The sequence below is a fragment of the Scardinius erythrophthalmus genome (assembly GCF_964197995.2).
Source record: "Scardinius erythrophthalmus genome assembly, chromosome: 5".
NCBI lineage: Eukaryota > Metazoa > Chordata > Actinopteri > Cypriniformes > Leuciscidae > Scardinius > Scardinius erythrophthalmus.
Window position 1 is genome coordinate 29,006,707 of NC_138225.1, and position 20,485 is coordinate 29,027,191.

General features: G+C 41.5%; 2 protein-coding genes across 2 annotated transcripts; both read right to left on the reverse strand.

Moving 5' to 3' along the window:
• Window positions 1–408: 408 nt before the first annotated feature.
• Window positions 409–10,032, reverse strand: LOC308690364 (IgGFc-binding protein; the record flags this gene model as incomplete). The annotated part of the gene is made up of 15 exons (XM_081364765.1): window positions 409–921; window positions 1,006–1,564; window positions 3,057–3,385; window positions 3,472–3,610; window positions 3,706–3,902; window positions 4,067–4,631; window positions 4,722–5,320; window positions 5,401–5,971; window positions 6,112–6,716; window positions 6,808–6,946; window positions 7,041–7,237; window positions 7,402–7,966; window positions 8,057–8,655; window positions 9,006–9,306; window positions 9,448–10,032. Coding segments are annotated over 15 exons (5,952 nt in total). The 3' UTR covers window positions 409–919.
• A 3,435-nt stretch (window positions 10,033–13,467) lies between these two features.
• LOC308690366 (IgGFc-binding protein-like) lies at window positions 13,468–19,820 on the reverse strand (the record flags this gene model as incomplete). The annotated part of the gene is made up of 6 exons (XM_081364768.1): window positions 13,468–13,620; window positions 14,422–14,667; window positions 14,771–15,369; window positions 15,473–16,043; window positions 16,181–16,785; window positions 18,692–19,820. The coding sequence occupies 6 exons, from the start codon at window positions 19,818–19,820 to the stop codon at window positions 13,468–13,470; spliced, it is 3,303 nt and encodes a 1,100-aa protein (XP_081220894.1).
• Between the last annotated feature and the right edge of the window lie 665 nt (window positions 19,821–20,485).

Consider the following 20,485-nt stretch of genomic DNA (forward strand, 5'->3'; position numbering starts at 1 on the left):
AGCTTGAGAGGATTTGAGGGGTAGAATGGCAGAAAATCCCAAAAATGCAGTCAGATGTGCAAAGCTCATGCCCAAAAAGCCTTGAGGCTGTAAAGGTGCTTTAAGTACAGTAGGCCTACTGATTTAAGGATTTGAATTATGTACTTATTTCAGTTTTTAATACATTTGCAAAGTTGTCAAAGATCTGTTATTTTCTTTGTCATTATGATGTATGGATTGTAGATTTATGTGAAAAAAAAGTAATGTAAAGCAGTTTAACATAAGAAAACGTGAAATAAATAAAGGGTTTTGAATACTTATGCAAGACACTATATATATTCTTAGGCTGCACAATGTAGCATTTTCAATGAAAAGTTATTGGTCAGTGTGAGTGTTGAACAGTATCTGAAATATTAACTGTTGCATATTGGTGGATGCTTTGATGTGTCTGGAGCATTTGAATGGTTATATAAAATACTTCCTAATTATTGATATGCCAATATAAGAAGCTGACATTCGGTTTGCATAACCTATATTTCTGTTTATGACTTCTGGCACTTATAATTACAGACACAGGAAATGACACAGCTAAATGAAATCAACATAAAGCACATAGTTGCAAGAATTTAATAAGAATGTTAATTATGGAGGCATTTGAAGGAATAAATCAAGTTTAAAACAGAGCAATTTAACCCAAGATTAACTATAGACTGATTTGTGCATAGGACAAATCTATATGATCTATATGTAGTCATTCAAGAAAACAAACTCAAATATCAGTTTTAAACACCAAGTCTAAAATTACATAATGTGATATTAAGTAATGACAAAAACTGTTATATGTTATATGTCAATATTTTAACTGTGAAAGGCAAAACATTTATTTAGTAATTTGCATTTTCACTGGGATCCAAGTGACTTGAGAAAAAAAAAATCTTCATCCTGTTGGGAATCAAAGACAGGAAAGGTGTTAGCATTAATGTAACATATATTAAACAATGATTTTGAGTCATGGCAATGACTTACAGCAGTTAGCGAGCTGTTTCCACTCTGGAGACACGTCAGCCTTTACCAGTGCACAGGAGGACACATAATTATTTAAGGCATTGCAGAAAGCATTTTGACTTCCATCATTGAGACACATTTGGAAAAGACAGTCAGCAGCGAATCGCCTCTTTGAGATTATGTCATGGCACTGGGCAAATGGGCCCTTCGCATTCTCTAACAAGCCACAGTAGCTTTGTCCACTATATAGTAACTTCTTATCATCTGAGCAAGGGGGAAAGTGCCAGCAGTTGCTGTTGCTTTCAGGGACACTCCAAGACTTTGCCCATTCTGTGATGTCTGTCATGCTGTTACCACTCGGTGTGACATAATCATCCTGCAGGTCATTACTGTAGGTTCCACACATTCCAACTATGTTATTATAATAGCTACTGGACAATGTCACCATGAGGGTATTCACCCAATTAAACATGACCTCCAAGCCAAAATCTGTTTGCAGGACCCCTGTAGTGCCCGATTGCGTTATGTTGATCCCCTCAGAGTTTAAACTTACAGGAAGGTTTGAAACTGTGCCATCAATCTGGATAGGATAAAATGAGAGCAAGCAACAGGCATATTAAGTAGAGAATTTCCAAAGTGTACAACAGTGGTAGTCAACCCTGCTCCTGGAGATTTCAGCTCCAACCCTAATTGAACACATCTGAACCAGCCAATTAAGCTTAAAATTACTTGAAAATAGCAGGTGTGTTGGAGCAAGGTCGGAACTGAAGTCTGTAGGAAAGGTAGCCCTCTGGGTGCAAGGTTGGCTTCTCTTGATATACAACAGGGATGGGCAACTTCGGTCCTGGAGGGCCACTGTCCTACAGAGTTTAGCTCCAACCCTGAAAAAATCACCTGCCTGTAACTTTCTAGTAATCCTGAGGACCTTGATTAGCTTGTTCAGGTGTGTTTGATTAGGGTTGGAGCTAAACTCTGTAGGACATTGGCCCTCCAGGACCGAAGTTGCCCATCCCTGATATACAATATTACCTTAGAGCAGGGGTGCCCAACCCTGCTCCTGCCGATCGACTGTCCTGCAGAGTTTATCTCCAACCCTAATCAAACACACCTGAAGCAACCAATTAAGGTCTTCAGGATCACATGAAAATTAAAGGCAGGTGTGTTTGATTAGGGTTGGAGATGAACTGTGCAGGACAGTCGATTGGCAGGCGCAGGGTTGGGCACCCCTGCCTTAAGCCTGGTTCACACGGGACGATTTTAAAATTGTCGGCCGATTTTCCAAACCTGAGAGACCCCACACACGGCGGAAAAAAAATCACGGGTCTAACAGTTTTGGTTGTACAGTGTGTGGTGCGCAGCCACACGGCAAAATCAACACATCACACACGAACCGATTTGACTCCCGAGCATTCCCAGGTCAGACGGGAAATCTCGCAAAATCCCTCGAGATCAAACATAATTTAATAATGTGCTTACGAGGATACTCGACAAAGTGAACATTTTGGCATACTGTTGTGTGTTTTTGTCCGTTCAAGCGTAAAAGAGAACTCAATGCAGCTGCGCGCTGTCTGAAGCGGCATTCTGTGTGTTGTGTGCATCACACAGAGAGGAGATTTACAGACGTGCGCCGCCAGTACAGATTTAAGTTCTTATTTTTGCGTTTTATCGCGCTTGAATTGTTTCTTAGCACTTGAATGAGTGATAGTGTGATAAAATACTATAGAGCAGCCAATGGATGAAAGAAAAAATCTACATGCCACAGTCCACTGGCTGCGTGCTCGTTTGTCGCAGGGGACACCACACACGAGGAGAAATCGGGCCAAAACAATCCAACATGTTGGATATCCCCGATTTGAGATCGGAGCGGTCCCGAAGTCCTTCCGAGCAGACGAGAGCAGTCTTAACACACCACACACGGCAGGAATATCTGATCAGATTATTTTACGATAATCGGAGCATCCTTAAGATTGTCGGAAGGGGTGAATCGGGGCAAAAATCGGCCTAATTATCCAGCCGTGTGAACCAGGCTTTAGAGGGACACTGAGATGTTTTACTTGATGGTACTGACTTACTGTCACAAGCTTGCGGTTGCCTTGGATGAAAGTGATGTCATGTCCTCTGACTGTAATGGTGGCTGACTTCACGTAAGAACCACGTGTGCCTTTGAGCATCTCATTCTTGTTGACGATGCTGAAAGGTGTTAGTGTTAGGTCTTTGCCTGAAGTTTTAACTAAAGTATAGGAGCAAGTACCCTGGAAGGAGAAGTGGTTTCCATCAAAGGTTTTGTAATGAGGATCTCCTTTGGCAATGCAAGAGGCCTTTGACTTTGCAACGCACAGTGCCTTATTGTCCTTTACAGTGCAGTACTCTTGTTCACGGCACTCATAGTTACTGCAAGGATCTGGAACAGAGGTGTACATCTGTATTATAGTTTCATTTAAACCTAATTGGGAAATTATTTACAATGTTCATTATAGATAAACATACCTTTCTCGTAGCACCCAGTTACACCTCCTTTTTTGTCACAGATCTGATCTGCATCACATTTCAATGGTTCACAGGAGAACACACCAGCTTTGCAGAGGCATTTCTCTTTACACTGTCCTTGAATGACTGTCTCACCTGACTGCAGAAAAAATAAGAGACAACAAGTGTCAGTTTTTTCCTGTGATTAGTGTGATGTTTGACTACTGCAAGAAAGAAACTGGAATGGTTTCTCACCTTGTAAAACTTTCCATCTACACTACAACCACAGTCCTGCAATGTCTTACATTCACCTCCATCAAACAAGAAGCCATCATCACACTGACATCCTTCCTGACATGGTGGACAATCCTGTGAGTTAGTCAGGCTGGCGCAGGTTGAAGAACAAGTGTCCGCACAAAGCTCATAGTGACTGTTTGCCGAACACTTGAGTGCTGGAAGAATTCAAGATTGTTTTTAGAGACTGGCTCAGTAATCAGTTTTTAGAGAGAATATTTAATTTTACACAGTATCTTCCTTGACTAAAGGCCACGTGAAAAGAAGGCCAGCAAGAGGACAAGCAAGAAGAGGGTCATTTGAGGAACATGCAGACACTTACGACAGAAGGTGTCATTCCTCCAGTTGTTGATTGATGTCCCAATCTCTTGACAGCTGGCAACATACCTTTGTATGTGGCGACAGTGAACTGTCTTGTCTTTTGGTTGTGCTGCCACATCTTTAACACATTCATCGAAGGATTTCTGAGGTGGAATTTTTTCATAACAACCAGAAAATGGTCCCTTCTCTGTGATTAGCATACTGCATGCTGTTTCTGCCTCTGTCTGTTTGTCTTTGTCCGGATTTAAACATTTGGGCCCACAAATTGTTTGGCACATTATTTTATCTGATGGCGAAACCCAGGCCTCAGCAAAGTACTCCACGGAAGATGTCTGAATACCATCTGGCAGGAGAAAATCATCTGCACTGTTTCCATTGTAGTTACCACAGAGACCTTTGACTATGTTTTTAAAAGTGGATGGGATCTCGATTCTGGCCATGGAGACTGTATCATATGTCAGTTTCAATCCAAAATCTGTTTCCACAACAATGTTAACACCGCTCTGATAGACTTGTACCAGTCCTTCCTCCACAGTCACGGGGAGATTGGTTTTAACGTTGTCCACCTGTAAAGAAACCACCAACATAAAACATTTTAGACAACAGTATTTAATCACTTAAAACTATTGTTAGTATTTCAGTAACCAGTACATTACCTGAACCTCCCAGATGTGGCCGGGCAGCAAAGTAATCGTGGATTGTTTTATTTGTATTTCCACTCTTCGAGTAAAGACTATCTCAGAGGAGGACTGCTGTTTGACTAATACACTGAAAGAGTTCATGTCCTCATTCTTATTCTGAGCTGTCTCTGCCAATCTATACTCACAGTCTCCTTCAACAGTGAAGGACTTGCCATCGAACGTCTGATAAAGCCCAAAGCCTGACACTGAGCAAATGGCTTTGCTCTCTGGGAAACAGCCCAGAACTCCATTCAGAACCTGGCACTTCTCGTTTGGTTTGCAGGTGAATCCATCATTACACTGAACTCTTCCATTCTCTTTGCAGACACATCTCTGCTGGCACTTGTCCTGAGGGAAGAATTCCTGACCCAGCTGATAGTACTGGCCCTTCTCAGTACAGCCACACTGCTGTGCAGCCACACACTCACCATCGCTCAGGACAAAACCTTTGTCACATGTGCAACCTTCAACACAGGGAGTTCCCATACAGCTCTTGGGCTCAGTAAGTCCACGGCACGTCTGCGGGCATCCTGTCGCACAAACCTCATAGTGGCTGTGTGCCTTACAGTTTGTAGCTGTGGACAGATCATATTAAGAACTAATGTCAGACTAGAGTAATGAGTTATAATTATATTAGAAATAAAGCAATACTAACGGCAGAAACTCTCGGTTCTCCAGGTTTCCACTTGGCCAAGTGCATCTTGGCAAGCAGCTGTGTATGCAGAAAGAGCACTGCAGAGTGCTGACGAATGACCACCATACATACACATATCATACACACAATCCTCATAAAACTGATTTGGATTCACTTTATTATGGCAGCCTTTGAATGGTCCCTGTTTGTCAGTGATCTTGCTGCAAGGCTTTGTAAAAGTTATTTGGTTTCTTTCTGTGGCGTCACATTTAGGACATGCTTTGCCCTGACATCCATCTGAGCATCCAGGGTCATCCTTGACTTTCCAGCTGGTTCCAAAAATGGTTGGGGTTGCAGCAAGGGTTTTGCCAGGAGTCAACAAATCATCATTGACATTGTCATTCCAGTTGCCGCAAAGTCCCCCCACTTGACTGTAGTAAGTGCTGGGGAGAGTCAGTGCTACGTGGCTATCCCAGTTGAATTTCAATGTCAGATCAAAGTCAGTTTTTATCACGCCAAAGTACCCACTGTAGAATATTGAAAGTCGTCCATCTTCTAGTTCAAATGGCAATTTCACAAACAGATTGTTGACCTTTAAGACAAATTCATTCAAATAAATTAATATTCAACACCATGTGTATTTTTTTGTAGGTGAGTGTACAGTAAAATTCGACTTGCTATGCATGCAGTTATTCGTATTATAGGTAGAAGAGTCTTTTTTGATCAACTGACCTTCACTTTGCGTGGGCTTTCCTTACTTAAGACAATTGTGTATCCATAGACTGTTATGGATACAGTCTTAGTGTAAGCAACTGCCATGTTTCTTCCTCTGTTCTCATTCTTCACCAGCACCTCAAAAGGTATCAATGATGGGTCAGTTGTATTGAGTAGCTTAGACAAATAATAGGTACAGGTTCCTTGGAAATCGAAGGCTTTACCATCAAATGTGCGGTAGTGTGGATCCCCTGCACCCTGGCAGGTACTATAGGACATTGGGTAACAATCTTTCACTCCATTCCGTGTGTCACACACTAGGGGATTCTTACACTTTGATGGTGTGCATTCAACATTTCCAGTTTGAGGGTTGCACACACATTTTTCTGTGCATTGTTTCTCACCCCAAAATGTCTGCTCTGCTAGATAAACTTGGCCTTTGTAAGTGCAGCCACACTTTTTTACAGGCATGCATTCATCTCCACTTCGGACAAAACCTGCATTGCACTGGCAGCCTTCCACACATGGCAGTGTGCACTTGTTTGGGGCATCTCGATCAGCACAAGTGGGAGCACAGGCTTTGCCACAGGCATCATAATGCATGTTGACTGGACAGTAAGTTGCTTGAAGGATTAAACAGAAAAGAGAGAAAATTGAAATGCCTGATATATAAACATATATTTTGTATGGTACACTTGTTCTAAATATAAATACCTTTCTCGTAGCACCCAGTTACACCTCCTTTTTTGCCACAGATCTGATCTGCATCACATTTCAATGGTTCACAGGAGAACACACCAGCTTTGCAGAAGCATTTCTCTTTACACTGTCCTTGAATGACTGTCTCACCTGACTGCAGAAAAAAAAGAGACAACAAGTGTCAGTTTTTTCTTGTGACTAGTGTGATGTTTGACTACTGCAAGAAAGAAACTGGAATGGTTTCTCACCTTGTAAAACTTTCCATCTACATTACAACCACAGTCCTGCAATGTCTTACATTCACCTCCATCAAACAAGAAGCCATCATCACACTGACATCCTTCCTGACATGGTGGACAATCCTGTGATTTAGTCAGGCTGGCGCAGGTTGAAGAACAAGTGTCCGCACAAAGCTCATAGTGACTGTTTGCCGAACACTTGAGTGCTGGAAGAATTCAAGATTGTTTTTAGATACTGACTCAGAAATCAGATTTTAGAGAGAATATTTAATTTTACACAGGATCTTCCTTGACTAAAGGCCACATGAAAAGAAGGCCAGCAAGAGGACAAGCAAGAAGAGGGTCATTTGAGGAACATGCAGACACTTACGACAGAAGGTGTCATTCCTCCAGTTGTTGATTGATGTCCCAATCTCTTGACAGCTGGCAACATACCTTTGTATGTGGCGACAGTGAACTGTCTTGTCTTTTGGTTGTGCTGCCACATCTTTAACACATTCATCGAAGAATTTCTGAGATGGAATTTTTCCGTAACAACCAGAAAATGGTCCCTTCTCTGTGATTAGCATACTGCATGCTGTTTCTGCCTCTGTCTGTTTGTCTTTGTCCGGATTTAAACATTTGGGGCCACAAATTGTTTGGCACATCAGTTTGTCTGATGGCGAAACCCAGGACTCAGCAAAATCTACCACGGAAGATGTCTGAATACCGCCTGACAGGAGAAAATCATCTGCACTGTTTCCATTGTAGTTACCACAGAGACCTTTGACTATGTTTTTAAAAGTGGATGGGATCTCGATTCTGGCCATGGAGACTGTATCATATGTCAGTTTCAATCCAAAATCTGTTTCCACAACAATGTTAACACCGCTCTGATAGACTTGTGCCAGTCCTTCCTCCACAGTCACGGGGAGATTGGTTTTAACGTTGTCCACCTGTAAAGAAACCACCAACATAAAACATTTTAGACAACAGTATTTGATCACTTAAAACTATTGTTAGTATTTCAGTAACCAGTACATTACCTGAACCTCCCAGATGTGGCCGGGCAGCAAAGTAATCGTGGATTGATTTATTTGTATTTCCACTCTTCGAGTAAAGACTATCTCAGAGGAGGCCTGCTGTTTGACTAATACACTGAAAGAGTTCATGTCCTCATCCTTATTCTGAGCTGTCTCTGCCAATCTATACTCACAGTCTCCTTCAACAGTAAAGGACTTGCCATCGAACGTCTGATAAAGCCCAAAGCCTGACACTGAGCAAATGGCTTTGCTCTCTGGGAAACAGCCCAGAACTCCATTCAGAACCTGGCACTTCTCTTTTGGTTTGCAGGTGAATCCATCATTACACTGAACTCTTCCATTCTCTTTGCAGACACATCTCTGCTGGCACTTGTCCTGAGGGAAGAATTCCTGACCCAGCTGATAGTACTGGCCCTTCTCAGTACAGCCACACTGCTGTGCAGCCACACACTCACCATCGCTCAGGACAAAACCTTTGTCACATGTGCAACCTTCAACACAGGGAGTTCCCATACAGCTCTTGGGCTCAGTAAGGCCACGGCACGTCTGCGGGCATCCTGTCGCACAAACCTCATAGTGGCTGTGTGCCTTACAGTTTGTAGCTGTGGACAGATCATATTAAGAACTAATGTCAAACTAGAGTAATGAGTTATAATTATATTTGAAATAAAGCAATACTAACGGCAGAAACTGTCGGTTCTCCAGGTTTCCACTTGGCCAAGTGCATCTTGGCAAGCAGCTGTGTATGCAGAAAGAGCACTGCAGAGTGCTGACGAATGACCACCATACATACACATATCATACACACAATCCTCATAAAACTGATTTGGATTCACTTTATTATGGCAGCCTTTGAATGGTCCCTGTTTGTCAGTGATCTTGCTGCAAGGCTTTGTAAAAGTTATTTGGTTTCTTTCTGTGGCGTCACATTTAGGACATGCTTTGCCCTGACATCCATCTGAGCATCCAGGGTCATCCTTGACTTTCCAGCTGGTTCCAAAACTGGTTGGGGTTGCAGCAAGGGTTTTGCCAGGAGTCAACAAATCATCATTGACATTGTCATTCCAGTTGCCGCAAAGTCCCCCCACTTGACTGTAGTAAGTGCTGGGGAGAGTCAGTGCTACGTGGCTATCCCAGTTGAATTTCAATGTCAGATCAAAGTCAGTTTTTATCACGCCAAAGTACCCACTGTAGAATATTGAAAGTCGTCCATCTTCTAGTTCAAATGGCAATTTCACAAACAGATTGTTGACCTTTAAGACAAATTCATCCAAATAAATTAATATTCAACACCATGTGTATTTTTTTTGTAGGTGAGTGTACAGTAAAATTCGACTTGCTATGCATGCAGTTATTCGTATTACAGGTAGAAGAGTCTTTTTTGATCAACTGACCTTCACTTTGCGTGGGCTTTCCTTACTTAAGACAATTGTGTATCCATAGACTGTTATGGATACAGTCTTAGTGTAAGCAACTGCCATGTTTCTTCCTCTGTTCTCATTCTTGACCAGCACCTCAAAAGGTATCAATGATGGGTCAGTTGTATTGAGTAGCTTAGACAAATAATAGGTACAGGTTCCTTGGAAATCGAAGGCTTTACCATCAAATGTGCGGTAGTGTGGATCCCCTGCACCCTGGCAGGTACTATAGGACATTGGGTAACAATCTTTCACTCCATTCCGTGTGTCACACACTAGGGGATTCTTACACTTTGATGGTGTGCATTCAACATTTCCAGTTTGAGGGTTGCACACACATTTTTCTGTGCATTGTTTCTCACCCCAAAATGTCTGCTCTGCTAGATAAACTTGGCCTTTGTAAGTGCAGCCACACTTTTTTACAGGCATGCATTCATCTCCACTTCGGACAAAACCTGCATTGCACTGGCAGCCTTCCACACATGGCAGTGTGCACTTGTTTGGGGCATCTCGATCAGCACAAGTGGGAGCACAGGCTTTGCCACAGGCATCATAATGCATGTTGACTGGACAGTAAGTTGCTTGAAGGATTAAACAGAGAAAAGAGAAAATTGAAATGCCTGATATATAAACATATATTTTGTATGGTACACTTGTTCTAAATATAAATACCTTTCTTGTAGCACCCAGTTACACCTCCTTTTTTGCCACAGATCTGATCTGCATCACATTTCAATGGTTCACAGGAGAACACACCAGCTTTGCAGAGGCATTTCTCTTTACACTGTCCTTGAATGACTGTCTCACCTGACTGCAGAAAAAAAAAGGGACAACAAGTGTCAGTTTTTTCTTGTGACTAGTGTGATGTTTGACTACTGCAAGAAAGAAACTGGAATGGTTTCTCACCTTGTAAAACTTTCCATCTACATTACAACCACAGTCCTGCAATGTCTTACATTCACCTCCATCAAACAAGAAGCCATCATCACACTGACATCCTTCCTGACATGGTGGACAATCCTGTGAGTTAGTCAGGCTGGCGCAGGTTGAAGAACAAGTGTCCGCACAAAGCTCATAGTGACTGTTTGCCGAACACTTGAGTGCTGGAAGAATTCAAGATTGTTTTTAAAAACTGGCTCAGAAATCAGATTTTAGAGAGAATATTTAATTTTACACAGTATCTTCCTTGACTAAAGGCCACGTGAAAAGAAGGCCAGCAAGAGGACAAGCAAGAAGAGGGTCATTTGAGGAACATGCAGCCACTTACGACAGAAGGTGTCATTCCTCCAGTTGTTGATTGATGTCCCAATCTCTTGACAGCTGGCAACATACCTTTGTATGTGGCGACAGTGAACTGTCTTGTCTTTTGGTTGTGCTGCCACATCTTTAACACATTCATCGAAGAATTTCTGAGATGGAATTTTTCCGTAACAACCAGAAAATGGTCCCTTCTCTGTGATTAGCATTCTGCATGCTGTTTCTGCCTCTGTCTGTTTGTCTTTGTCCGGATTTAAACATTTGGGGCCACAAATTGTTTGGCACATCAGTTTGTCTGATGGCGAAACCCAGGACTCAGCAAAATCTACCACGGAAGATGTCTGAATACCGCCTGACAGGAGAAAATCATCTGCACTGTTTCCATTGTAGTTACCACAGAGACCTTTGACTATGTTTTTAAAAGTGGATGGGATCTCGATTCTGGCCATGGAGACTGTATCATATGTCAGTTTCAATCCAAAATCTGTTTCCACAACAATGTTAACACCGCTCTGATAGACTTGTACCAGTCCTTCCTCCACAGTCACGGGGAGATTGGTTTTAACGTTGTCCACCTGTAAAGAAACCACCAACATAAAACATTTTAGACAACAGTATTTAATCACTCAAAACTATTGTTAGTATTTCAGTAACCAGTACATTACCTGAACCTCCCAGATGTGGCCGGGCAGCAAAGTAATCGTGGATTGTTTTATTTGTATTTCCACTCTTCGAGTAAAGACTATCTCAGAGGAGGACTGCTGTTTGACTAATACACTGAAAGAGTTCATGTCCTCATTCTTATTCTGAGCTGTCTCTGCCAATCTATACTCACAGTCTCCTTCAACAGTAAAGGACTTCCCATCGAACGTCTGATAAAGCCCAAAGCCTGACACTGAGCAAATGGCTTTGCTTTCTGGGAAACAGCCCAGAACTCCATTCAGAACCTGGCACTTCTCGTTTGGTTTGCAGGTGAATCCATCATTACACTGAACTCTTCCATTCTCTTTGCAGACACATCTCTGCTGGCACTTGTCCTGAGGGAAGAATTCCTGACCCAGCTGATAGTACTGGCCCTTTTCAGTACAGCCACACTGCAGTGCAGCCACACACTCACCATCACTCAGGACAAAGCCTTTGTCACATGTACAACCTTCAACACAGGGAGTTCCCATACAGCTCTTGGGCTCAGTAAGGCCACGGCACGTCTGCGGGCATCCTGTCGCACAAACCTCATAGTGGCTGTGTGCCTTACAGTTTGTAGCTGTGGACAGATCATATTAAGAACTAATGTCAAACTAGAGTAATGAGTTATAATTATATTTGAAATAAAGCAATACTAACGGCAGAAACTGTCGGTTCTCCAGGTTTCCACTTGGCCAAGTGCACCTTGGCAAGCAGCTGTGTATGCAGAAAGAGCACTGCAGAGTGCTGACGAATGACCACCATACATACACATATCATACACACAATCCTCATAAAACTGATTTGGATTCACTTTATTATGGCAGCCTTTGAATGGTCCTTGTTTGTCAGTGATCTTGCTGCAAGGCTTTGTAAAAGTTATTTGGTTTCTTTCTGTGGCGTCACATTTAGGACATGCTTTGCCCTGACATCCATCTGAGCATCCAGGGTCATCCTTGACTTTCCAGCTGGTTCCAAAAATGGTTGGGGTTGCAGCAAGGGTTTTGCCAGGAGTCAACAAATCATCATTGACATTGTCATTCCAGTTGCCGCAAAGTCCCCCCACTTGACTGTAGTAAGTGCTGGGGAGAGTCAGTGCTACGTGGCTATCCCAGTTGAATTTCAATGTCAGATCAAAGTCAGTTTTTATCACGCCAAAGTACCCACTGTAGAATATTGAAAGTCGTCCATCTAGTTCAAATGGCAATTTCACAAACAGATTGTTGACCTTTAAGACAAATTCATCCAAATAAATCAATATTCAACACCATGTGTATTTTTTGTAGGTGAGTGTACAGTAAAATTCGACTTGCTATGCATGCAGTTATTCGTATTACAGGTAGAAGAGTCTTTTTTGATCAACTGACCTTCACTTTGCGTGGGCTTTCCTTACTTAAGACAATTGTGTATCCATAGACTGTTATGGATACAGTCTTAGTGTAAGCAACTGCCATGTTTCTTCCTCTGTTCTCATTCTTGACCAGCACCTCAAAAGGTATCAATGATGGGTCAGATGTATTGAGTAGCTTGGACAAATAATAGGTACAGGTTCCTTGGAAATCGAAGCTTTTACCATCAAATGTGCGGTAGTGTGGATCCCCTGCACCCTGGCAGGTACTATAGGACACTGGGTAACAATCTTTCACTCCATTCCGTGTGCCACACACTAGGGGATTCTTACACTTTGTTGGTGTGCATTCAACATTTCCAGTTTGAGGGTTGCACACACATTTCTCTGTGCATTGTTTCTCACCCCAAAATGCCTGCTCAGCTAGATAATATCGGCCTTTGTAAGTGCAGCCACACTTTTTCACAGGTATGCATTCATCTCCACTGCGGACAAAACCTGCATTGCACTGGCAACCATCCACACATGGCAGTGTGCACTCATCTGGACCAACTCGATCAGCACAACTGGGGGCACAGCCAGTGCCACAGGCATCATAATGCATGTTGACTGGACAGTAAGTTGCTTGAAGGATTAAACATAGAAAAGAGAGAAAATGTAAATATCTGATATATAAACATATATTTTGCTTTCATGGTACACTTGTTCTAAATATAAATACCTTTACTGTAGCACCCAGTGGCACCATCTTTTTTGCCACAGATCTGATCTTCATTACATTCCAAGGGTTCACATGAGAACTCTCCGGCTTTGCAGAAGCATTTCTCTTCACACTCTCCCCGAACGACTGTCTCACCAGACTGCAGAATATTTTAAAGAAATTAATGATATTTTGGTGGGAAAGATAAACAAGTCAATGTTTTTTTTTTCTGTGGTTGGTGTCACTGGTGTCATGTTTGAGTGCTATTAGCAATAAATAAATAAAGTAAAAATAAAATGAAAAGAACAGACCAGATAGATTCTCACCTTGTAAAACTTTCCATTTATATTGCAACCACAATCATCCAAAGTAGTACATTCACCTCCATCAAACAAGAAGCCATCATCACATTGACATCCTTCCTGACACATTGGGCATTTCTGTGACTTTGTCAGGCTTGCACAGGTCGAAGAACAGGTGTCAGCGCAGAGTTCATAGTGACTGTTTTTGAAACATGTGAGTGCTGTAAGAAAACAGTGACATTTTAAAGAAAACCTAGGGTTTGGTGCATTAAGGGGAATTACGTAGATACTGTAGGCTAGAGGAGAGTTATTTTTAAACCTAAAGTATGCAGCCACTTACGACAGAAGGTGTTATTCCTCCAGTTGTTGATTGATGTCCCAATCTCTTGACAGCTGGCAACATACCTTTGTATGTGGCGACAGTGAACTGTCTTGTCTTTTGGTTGTGCTGCCACATCTTTAACACATTCATCGAAGAATATCTGAGATGGAATTTTTTCATAACAACCAGAAAATGGTCCCTTCTCTGTGATTAGCATTCTGCATGCTGTTTCTGCCTCTGTCTGTTTGTCTTTGTCCGGATTTAAACATTTGGGGCCACAAATTGTTTGGCACATTAGTTTGTCTGATGGCGAAACCCAGGACTCAGCAAAATCTACCACCGAAGATGTCTGAATACCGCCTGACAGGAGAAAATCATCTGCACTGTTTCCATTGTAGTTACCACAGAGACCTTTGACTATGTTTTTAAAAGTGGATGGGATCTCGATTCTGGCCATGGAGACTGTATCATATGTCAGTTTCAATCCAAAATCTGTTTCCACAACAATGTTAACACCGCTCTGATAGACTTGTGCCAGTCCTTCCTCCACAGTCACGGGGAGATTGGTTTTAACGTTGTCCACCTGTTAAAAAAAAAAAAAAAAGCAAAATAAAACTTTAACATTGTAAGAAAAAGTATTTGATCACTTTAAACTATTGTTAGTATTTCAGTAACCAGTATATTACCTGAACCTCCCAGATGTGGCCGGGCAGCAAAGTAATCGTGGATTGTTCTATTTGTATTTCCACTCTTCGAGTAAAGACTATCTCAGAGGAGGACTGCTGTTTGACTAATACACTGAAAGAGTTCATGTCCTCATCCTTGTTCTGAGCTGTCTCTGCCAATCTATACTCACAGTCTCCTTCAACAGTAAAGGACTTCCCATCGAACGTCTGATAAAGCCCAAAGCCTGACACTGAGCAAATGGCTTTGCTCTCTGGGAAACAGCCCAGAACTCCATTCAGAACCTGGCACTTCTCGTTTGGTTTGCAGGTGAATCCATCATTACACTGAACTCTTCCATTCTCTTTGCAGACACATCTCTGCTGGCACTTGTCCTGAGGGAAGAATTCCTGACCCAGCTGATAGTACTGGCCCTCGTAAGAACAGCCACACTGTTCCATAGGCACACATTCACCATCACTCAGGACAAAACCTTCATCACAAATACAGCCTTCAATGCAGGGAGTCCCCTCACAGCCCTTGGGCTCAGTGAGGCCCCGGCACGTCTGGGAACATCCTGTTGCACAAACTTCATAGTGGCTGTTGTCCATACAGGATGCAGCTGTGGACAAATGATATTAAGGACTATTTTCACAATATTTACAATAGTTACATGTATTTAATTTTTTTAAAGAGAAGTAAATGTTGTTGGAATTTATACTAACGGCAGAAACTGTCGGTTCTCCAGGTTTCCACTTGGCCAAGTGCATCTTGGCAAGCAGCTGTGTATGCAGAAAGAGCACTGCAGAGTGCTGACGAATGACCTCTATACATACACATATCATACACACAATCCTCATAAAACTGATTTGGATTCACTTTATTATGGCAGCCTTTGAATGGTCCCTGTTTGTCAGTGATCTTGCTGCAAGGCTTTGTAAAAGTTATTTGGTTTCTTTCTGTGGCGTCACATTTAGGACATGCTTTGCCCTGACATCCATCTGAGCATCCAGGGTCATCCTTGACTTTCCAGCTGGTTCCAAAAATGGTTGGGGTTGCAGCAAGGGTTTTGCCAGGAGTCAACAAATCATCATTGACATTGCCATTCCAGTTGCCGCAAAGTCCCCCCACTTGACTGTAGTAAGTGCTGGGGAGAGTCAGTGCTACGTGGCTATCCCAGTTGAATTTCAATGTCAGATCAAAGTCAGTTTTTATCACGCCAAAGTACCCACTGCGGAATATGGAGAATCGACCATCTTGTAGTTCAAATGGCAATTTCACAAACAGATTGTTGACCTTTAGGACACAAGTTACCAACTAATTAACAAAAGTTTTTGTTAAAAGTATTGTTTTTTTGTAGGTTAGCATATAATGACATTTGTTCATGCCTTTATGCAGTTATTCATTTGTATAAGAGTTTTAAATGTACTTACCTTCACTTTGCCTGGGTCATCTTTACTCAAGACAATTGTGTATCCATAGACTGTTAAGGATACAGTCTTAGTGTAAGCAACTGCCATGTTTCTTCCTCTGTTCTCATTCTTGACCAGCACCTCAAAAGGTATCAATGATGGGTCAGTTGTATTGAGTAGCTTGGACAAATAATAGGTACAGGTTCCTTGGAAATCGAAGGTTTTACCATCAAATGTGCGGTAGTGTGGATCCCCTGCACCCTGGCAGGTACTATAGGACACTGGGTAACAATCTCTCACTCCATTCCGTGTGTCACACACTTGGGACTTCTTACATTTTGTCATTGTACAATCAACCTTTCCAGTTTGAGGGTTGCACACACATTTCTCAGTGCATTTATTGTCACTCCAAAATGCCTGCTCAGCTAGATAATATCGCCCTTTGTAAGTGCAGCCACACTTTTTCACAGGTATGCATTCATCTCCACTGCGGACAAAACCTGCATTGCACTGGCAGCCTTCCACACATGGCAGTGTGCACTTGTTTGGGGCATCTCGATCAGCACAAGAGGGGGCACAGGCAGTGCCGCAGGCATCATAATGCATGTTGACTGGACAGTCCAGAGCTTGGAGGAGAAGATAAAAACAAAAATATAAATATTCTGATTATGTCACATTAATTGCCTACCAAAATCCTAGCATAATTGAACAAACAGCACCACTGTTCCATTCACATTCATTAATCTAAATATTTAATAAATTTAAATCTCACATATTTACATATGCACTTACGGCAGTTAGAAAGTGTCCTCCAATTTCCAGTGATTTTGATTCCAGCTGACATGCAAGCATCAACGTAGCTTTGAATGTTGTTGCAGAGGAAGTTTCTGATACCGTTGTTAATACAGACATCATAGACACAATTATCTACATACATGTGGGGATCCACAGTGTTGTGGCAATTAGCAAATGGCCCATCAGTTTTAGCCATGACACCACAGTTTGTGTCTTTTTTGTACTCCTCTTGAAGATTTAAAGAGCAACTTGGGCATTGTCCATTACAGTCATCATTACAAAACAAATCATTATCTGGAACTTTCCAGGTCTTGGCAAACTCAATGACATCGGAGAGCACCTTGCCTTTGGGATCAATATATTCATCTCTTCGGTCACCATTATAGTTTCCACAAAGACCACCTACAGTCTGGAAATAGCTGCTTGGAGCTGTGATATACAACATCATATTCCAGTCATATTTAACCTCTAAGCCAAAATCCGTTGATATAATAACATTCCATCCCCTCTGATCCACTTTTATTTTGCCACCATCTATAGTCAAAGGCAGGTAAGTATTTTCACCATCAATCTAGAATGAAAAACAAGAACACAAACACCAAAGAAAGAGATTTACTTATTATTTACAAGGTATTGCTACTGACTTATAAAGCCCTAAACGGCTTAGCTCCAATCTATTTAACAGATCTTCTATCGCCCTATAATCCATCGCGCTCTTTAAGATCAATAAATTCGAGGCTTTTGGTCATACCTAGGATATCCAGATCAACCAAAGGAGGGAGATCATTTTCACATTTAGCTCCAAAACTCTAGAATAGCCTTCCTGATACTGTTCGTTGCTCAGACTCGCTCTTCCAGTTTAAAACTAGATTAAAGATGCATCTTTTCGGCCAGGCATTCATATAATATTCATATAATATTTTTAATCTTACAGTTCAAACTACAATCCGGCTTCTAGTTCATAAATGCCAGAGGAGAACTGGCCCCCGACTGAGCCTGGGTTCTCCCAAGTTTTTTTTTCTCCATTAGGTCACTTGATGGAGTTTTTCGGTTCCTTGCCACTGTTGCCTTTGGCTTGCTCAGTTGGGGATATTTAATTTTATTTTATCAATCAATAAATTCCACTAGAAACAAACCTTGTTGTATTATTTTAATTTAATACTGTGAAGCTGCTTTGATACAATCTGTATTGTGAAAAGTGCTATACAAATATACTTGACTTATTGTTCAGTGTGGTTTTAAATGCATCAAAAAACGTTATAAATTGTTTTTTAATTTTACCTCTACTACTCCTCTTTGGCTGCCAGCCACCACGGTGTGATTGTACACAAGGACAGAAACCGTCCTTACATATGCCACCCTTTTACTTCCCCGGTGATTATTCTTTGCCAAGATAGTAAACGGTGTGAGGCCTTTTTGAGGCTTTGTATTGTTTGCCATGACGTAGGTACAAGTTCCCTGAAAGTCAAATAATTTTCCATCAAATGTTTTGTAATGAGGATCGCCAACTGCCTGACATGTGGCAGTGGAAGTGGGGACGCAGACACCCTTTCTGCACTCTTCCTGCTGACGGCACTTAACAGTCTCACAGGGGTCTGGTAGAGGCGGTGTTGACGTAAAAACTTAGGGAACACAAAAAGTTTTTTTTTTTTTATAATTTCGATCAGTTATAATAAATATGTAATTTCTGACTGATTGTACAAACAAGGAACACATTGTTCAGTCATGATTTCTTACCTGTGTTACACACTCCTGTTGTGGCATATCCATGCCTTGGTTTCCCACCAAAAACATAAGCAGCCATCAGCGAATCACCTGATATGGTGATGGGACCTTGCTGCGAACCAATTGACTTGGTAGCCCATACAAATTTGTCATTAGCAGGGAACGTTTTCCATTTCAGTGAACCGCTGATAGTGGAGGCTGATGCTGCTTCAGCAACAACAACAACAGTGTTATCAAAGCCATCTTGAGAGTGAATGGTCCATGATTTTGACATCTCAGAGGTTGGTATGACATTGGTAAGAAATTCATCATTTGGAAAATTGCTACTGAAATACATCACCATGATGTTTTTGCTACTTTGGATGAGCTTAGGATTTCTACTCAAATCAACAGCTAAAACTTCTCCAGAATTTAGCTTTCTTTTTTGGGGATACTTATGCGTATTGAAAATGGACACAACAGTGTTGTCCTCTGGGGCAACCACATAGGCTGTGTCTTGGCTTAAGGACTGATGCATTGCAGGGACCAGGTATTCGTTGGAGAGAGACTCAATTGGTACCAGTTGCTCATAGACATGCTCACAGGTGCCTATGATCATAGAGCACTCGTGTCCGGCCAAGACAGCTATTGGAGATGTGGATTTGATTTTCGTTCCAGACAAATTTACCAGACTGCGAAGTTGATAAACTTCGTAGGGAGCCAAAGTGATGGTTTTGGTCTTTGTGAGTAACCCAAAAAATCCTGAAATGGAGACAATCTCAATTGTGTTTATATAATTGCCATTGATTATGGCTACCAGCTTTTTATATGGACTTGGACCCGTGTTTGGAGTAAAAACTACATAACTCTTGCCAAGTTGATTTATCGGGAAGATCACACTGCTGTCTCCGGTGAATTCCTTTAAGTTGGATGATACAACCGAGATATGAGCAGTAGAAGAGATGGACACAGTTTTGCGGAAGACTCCGTCACCCTCCATCTCAGTGTTTGCTGGCAGGACAATCCGTTTGGTCTCACCTCGTCCTATGTTCACATTTTCACTGTAACTCAGTGCCTTTATCTCAACTTTCACAGTGGCTGGGGAATCCTGTGCTGTTATGGAGAGAGTCGGACTGGCTTTACCATATTGGTAATTTGTCATAAAAGCAGTGATGAATTCACGCCCTATTGGACATCCGCTGACTGCTGTAGTAAAACAGAAACACAATATTGTCAATGCCATTTTTTTTAAACGTATTTATAGATAGTGATATATAGTAAAGCAAACATAATTATTAGTGTATAAAAGCATTACCAAAGTACTAGGAGAAAAAGTTAGTTGCCATTAAATCTTGATTATCAGTTAGAAACCATATTATAATACTAAATAATTGATCTTACCAGTGACTGTTAAAACTGCCACGCAGAAAAGAAAAGACCTTGTCTCCATGGCTGTAACAGAGTAACAATACATTTACCACTTCTGATGATTTTAGTCTTAAATCTAGTTTTAAAAGAATGAACATAAGTAATTCAAGAGAGTGAGCAATACTTACCTGAAGGCCAAGTCTCTTGTGAACAAAACATTTTTTAAAAGGGAGGGCTTATATAGTATTGCTGGTAACGTAAAAAAAATATTTCCGGAAACAGGATCTAATTTTTAAGGTACATAAAAATGTATGTAAATTGAAGCTAATAAACAGAATACTGTAAACAATGTTCTGCATCACTGCTATAGCAAACATAAAAATGTTGACAGAATTTTTTAATAACATAATATTTGAGTTTAAAAACCAAATATACTTAAAGGAGGGAAAGATTCAGACG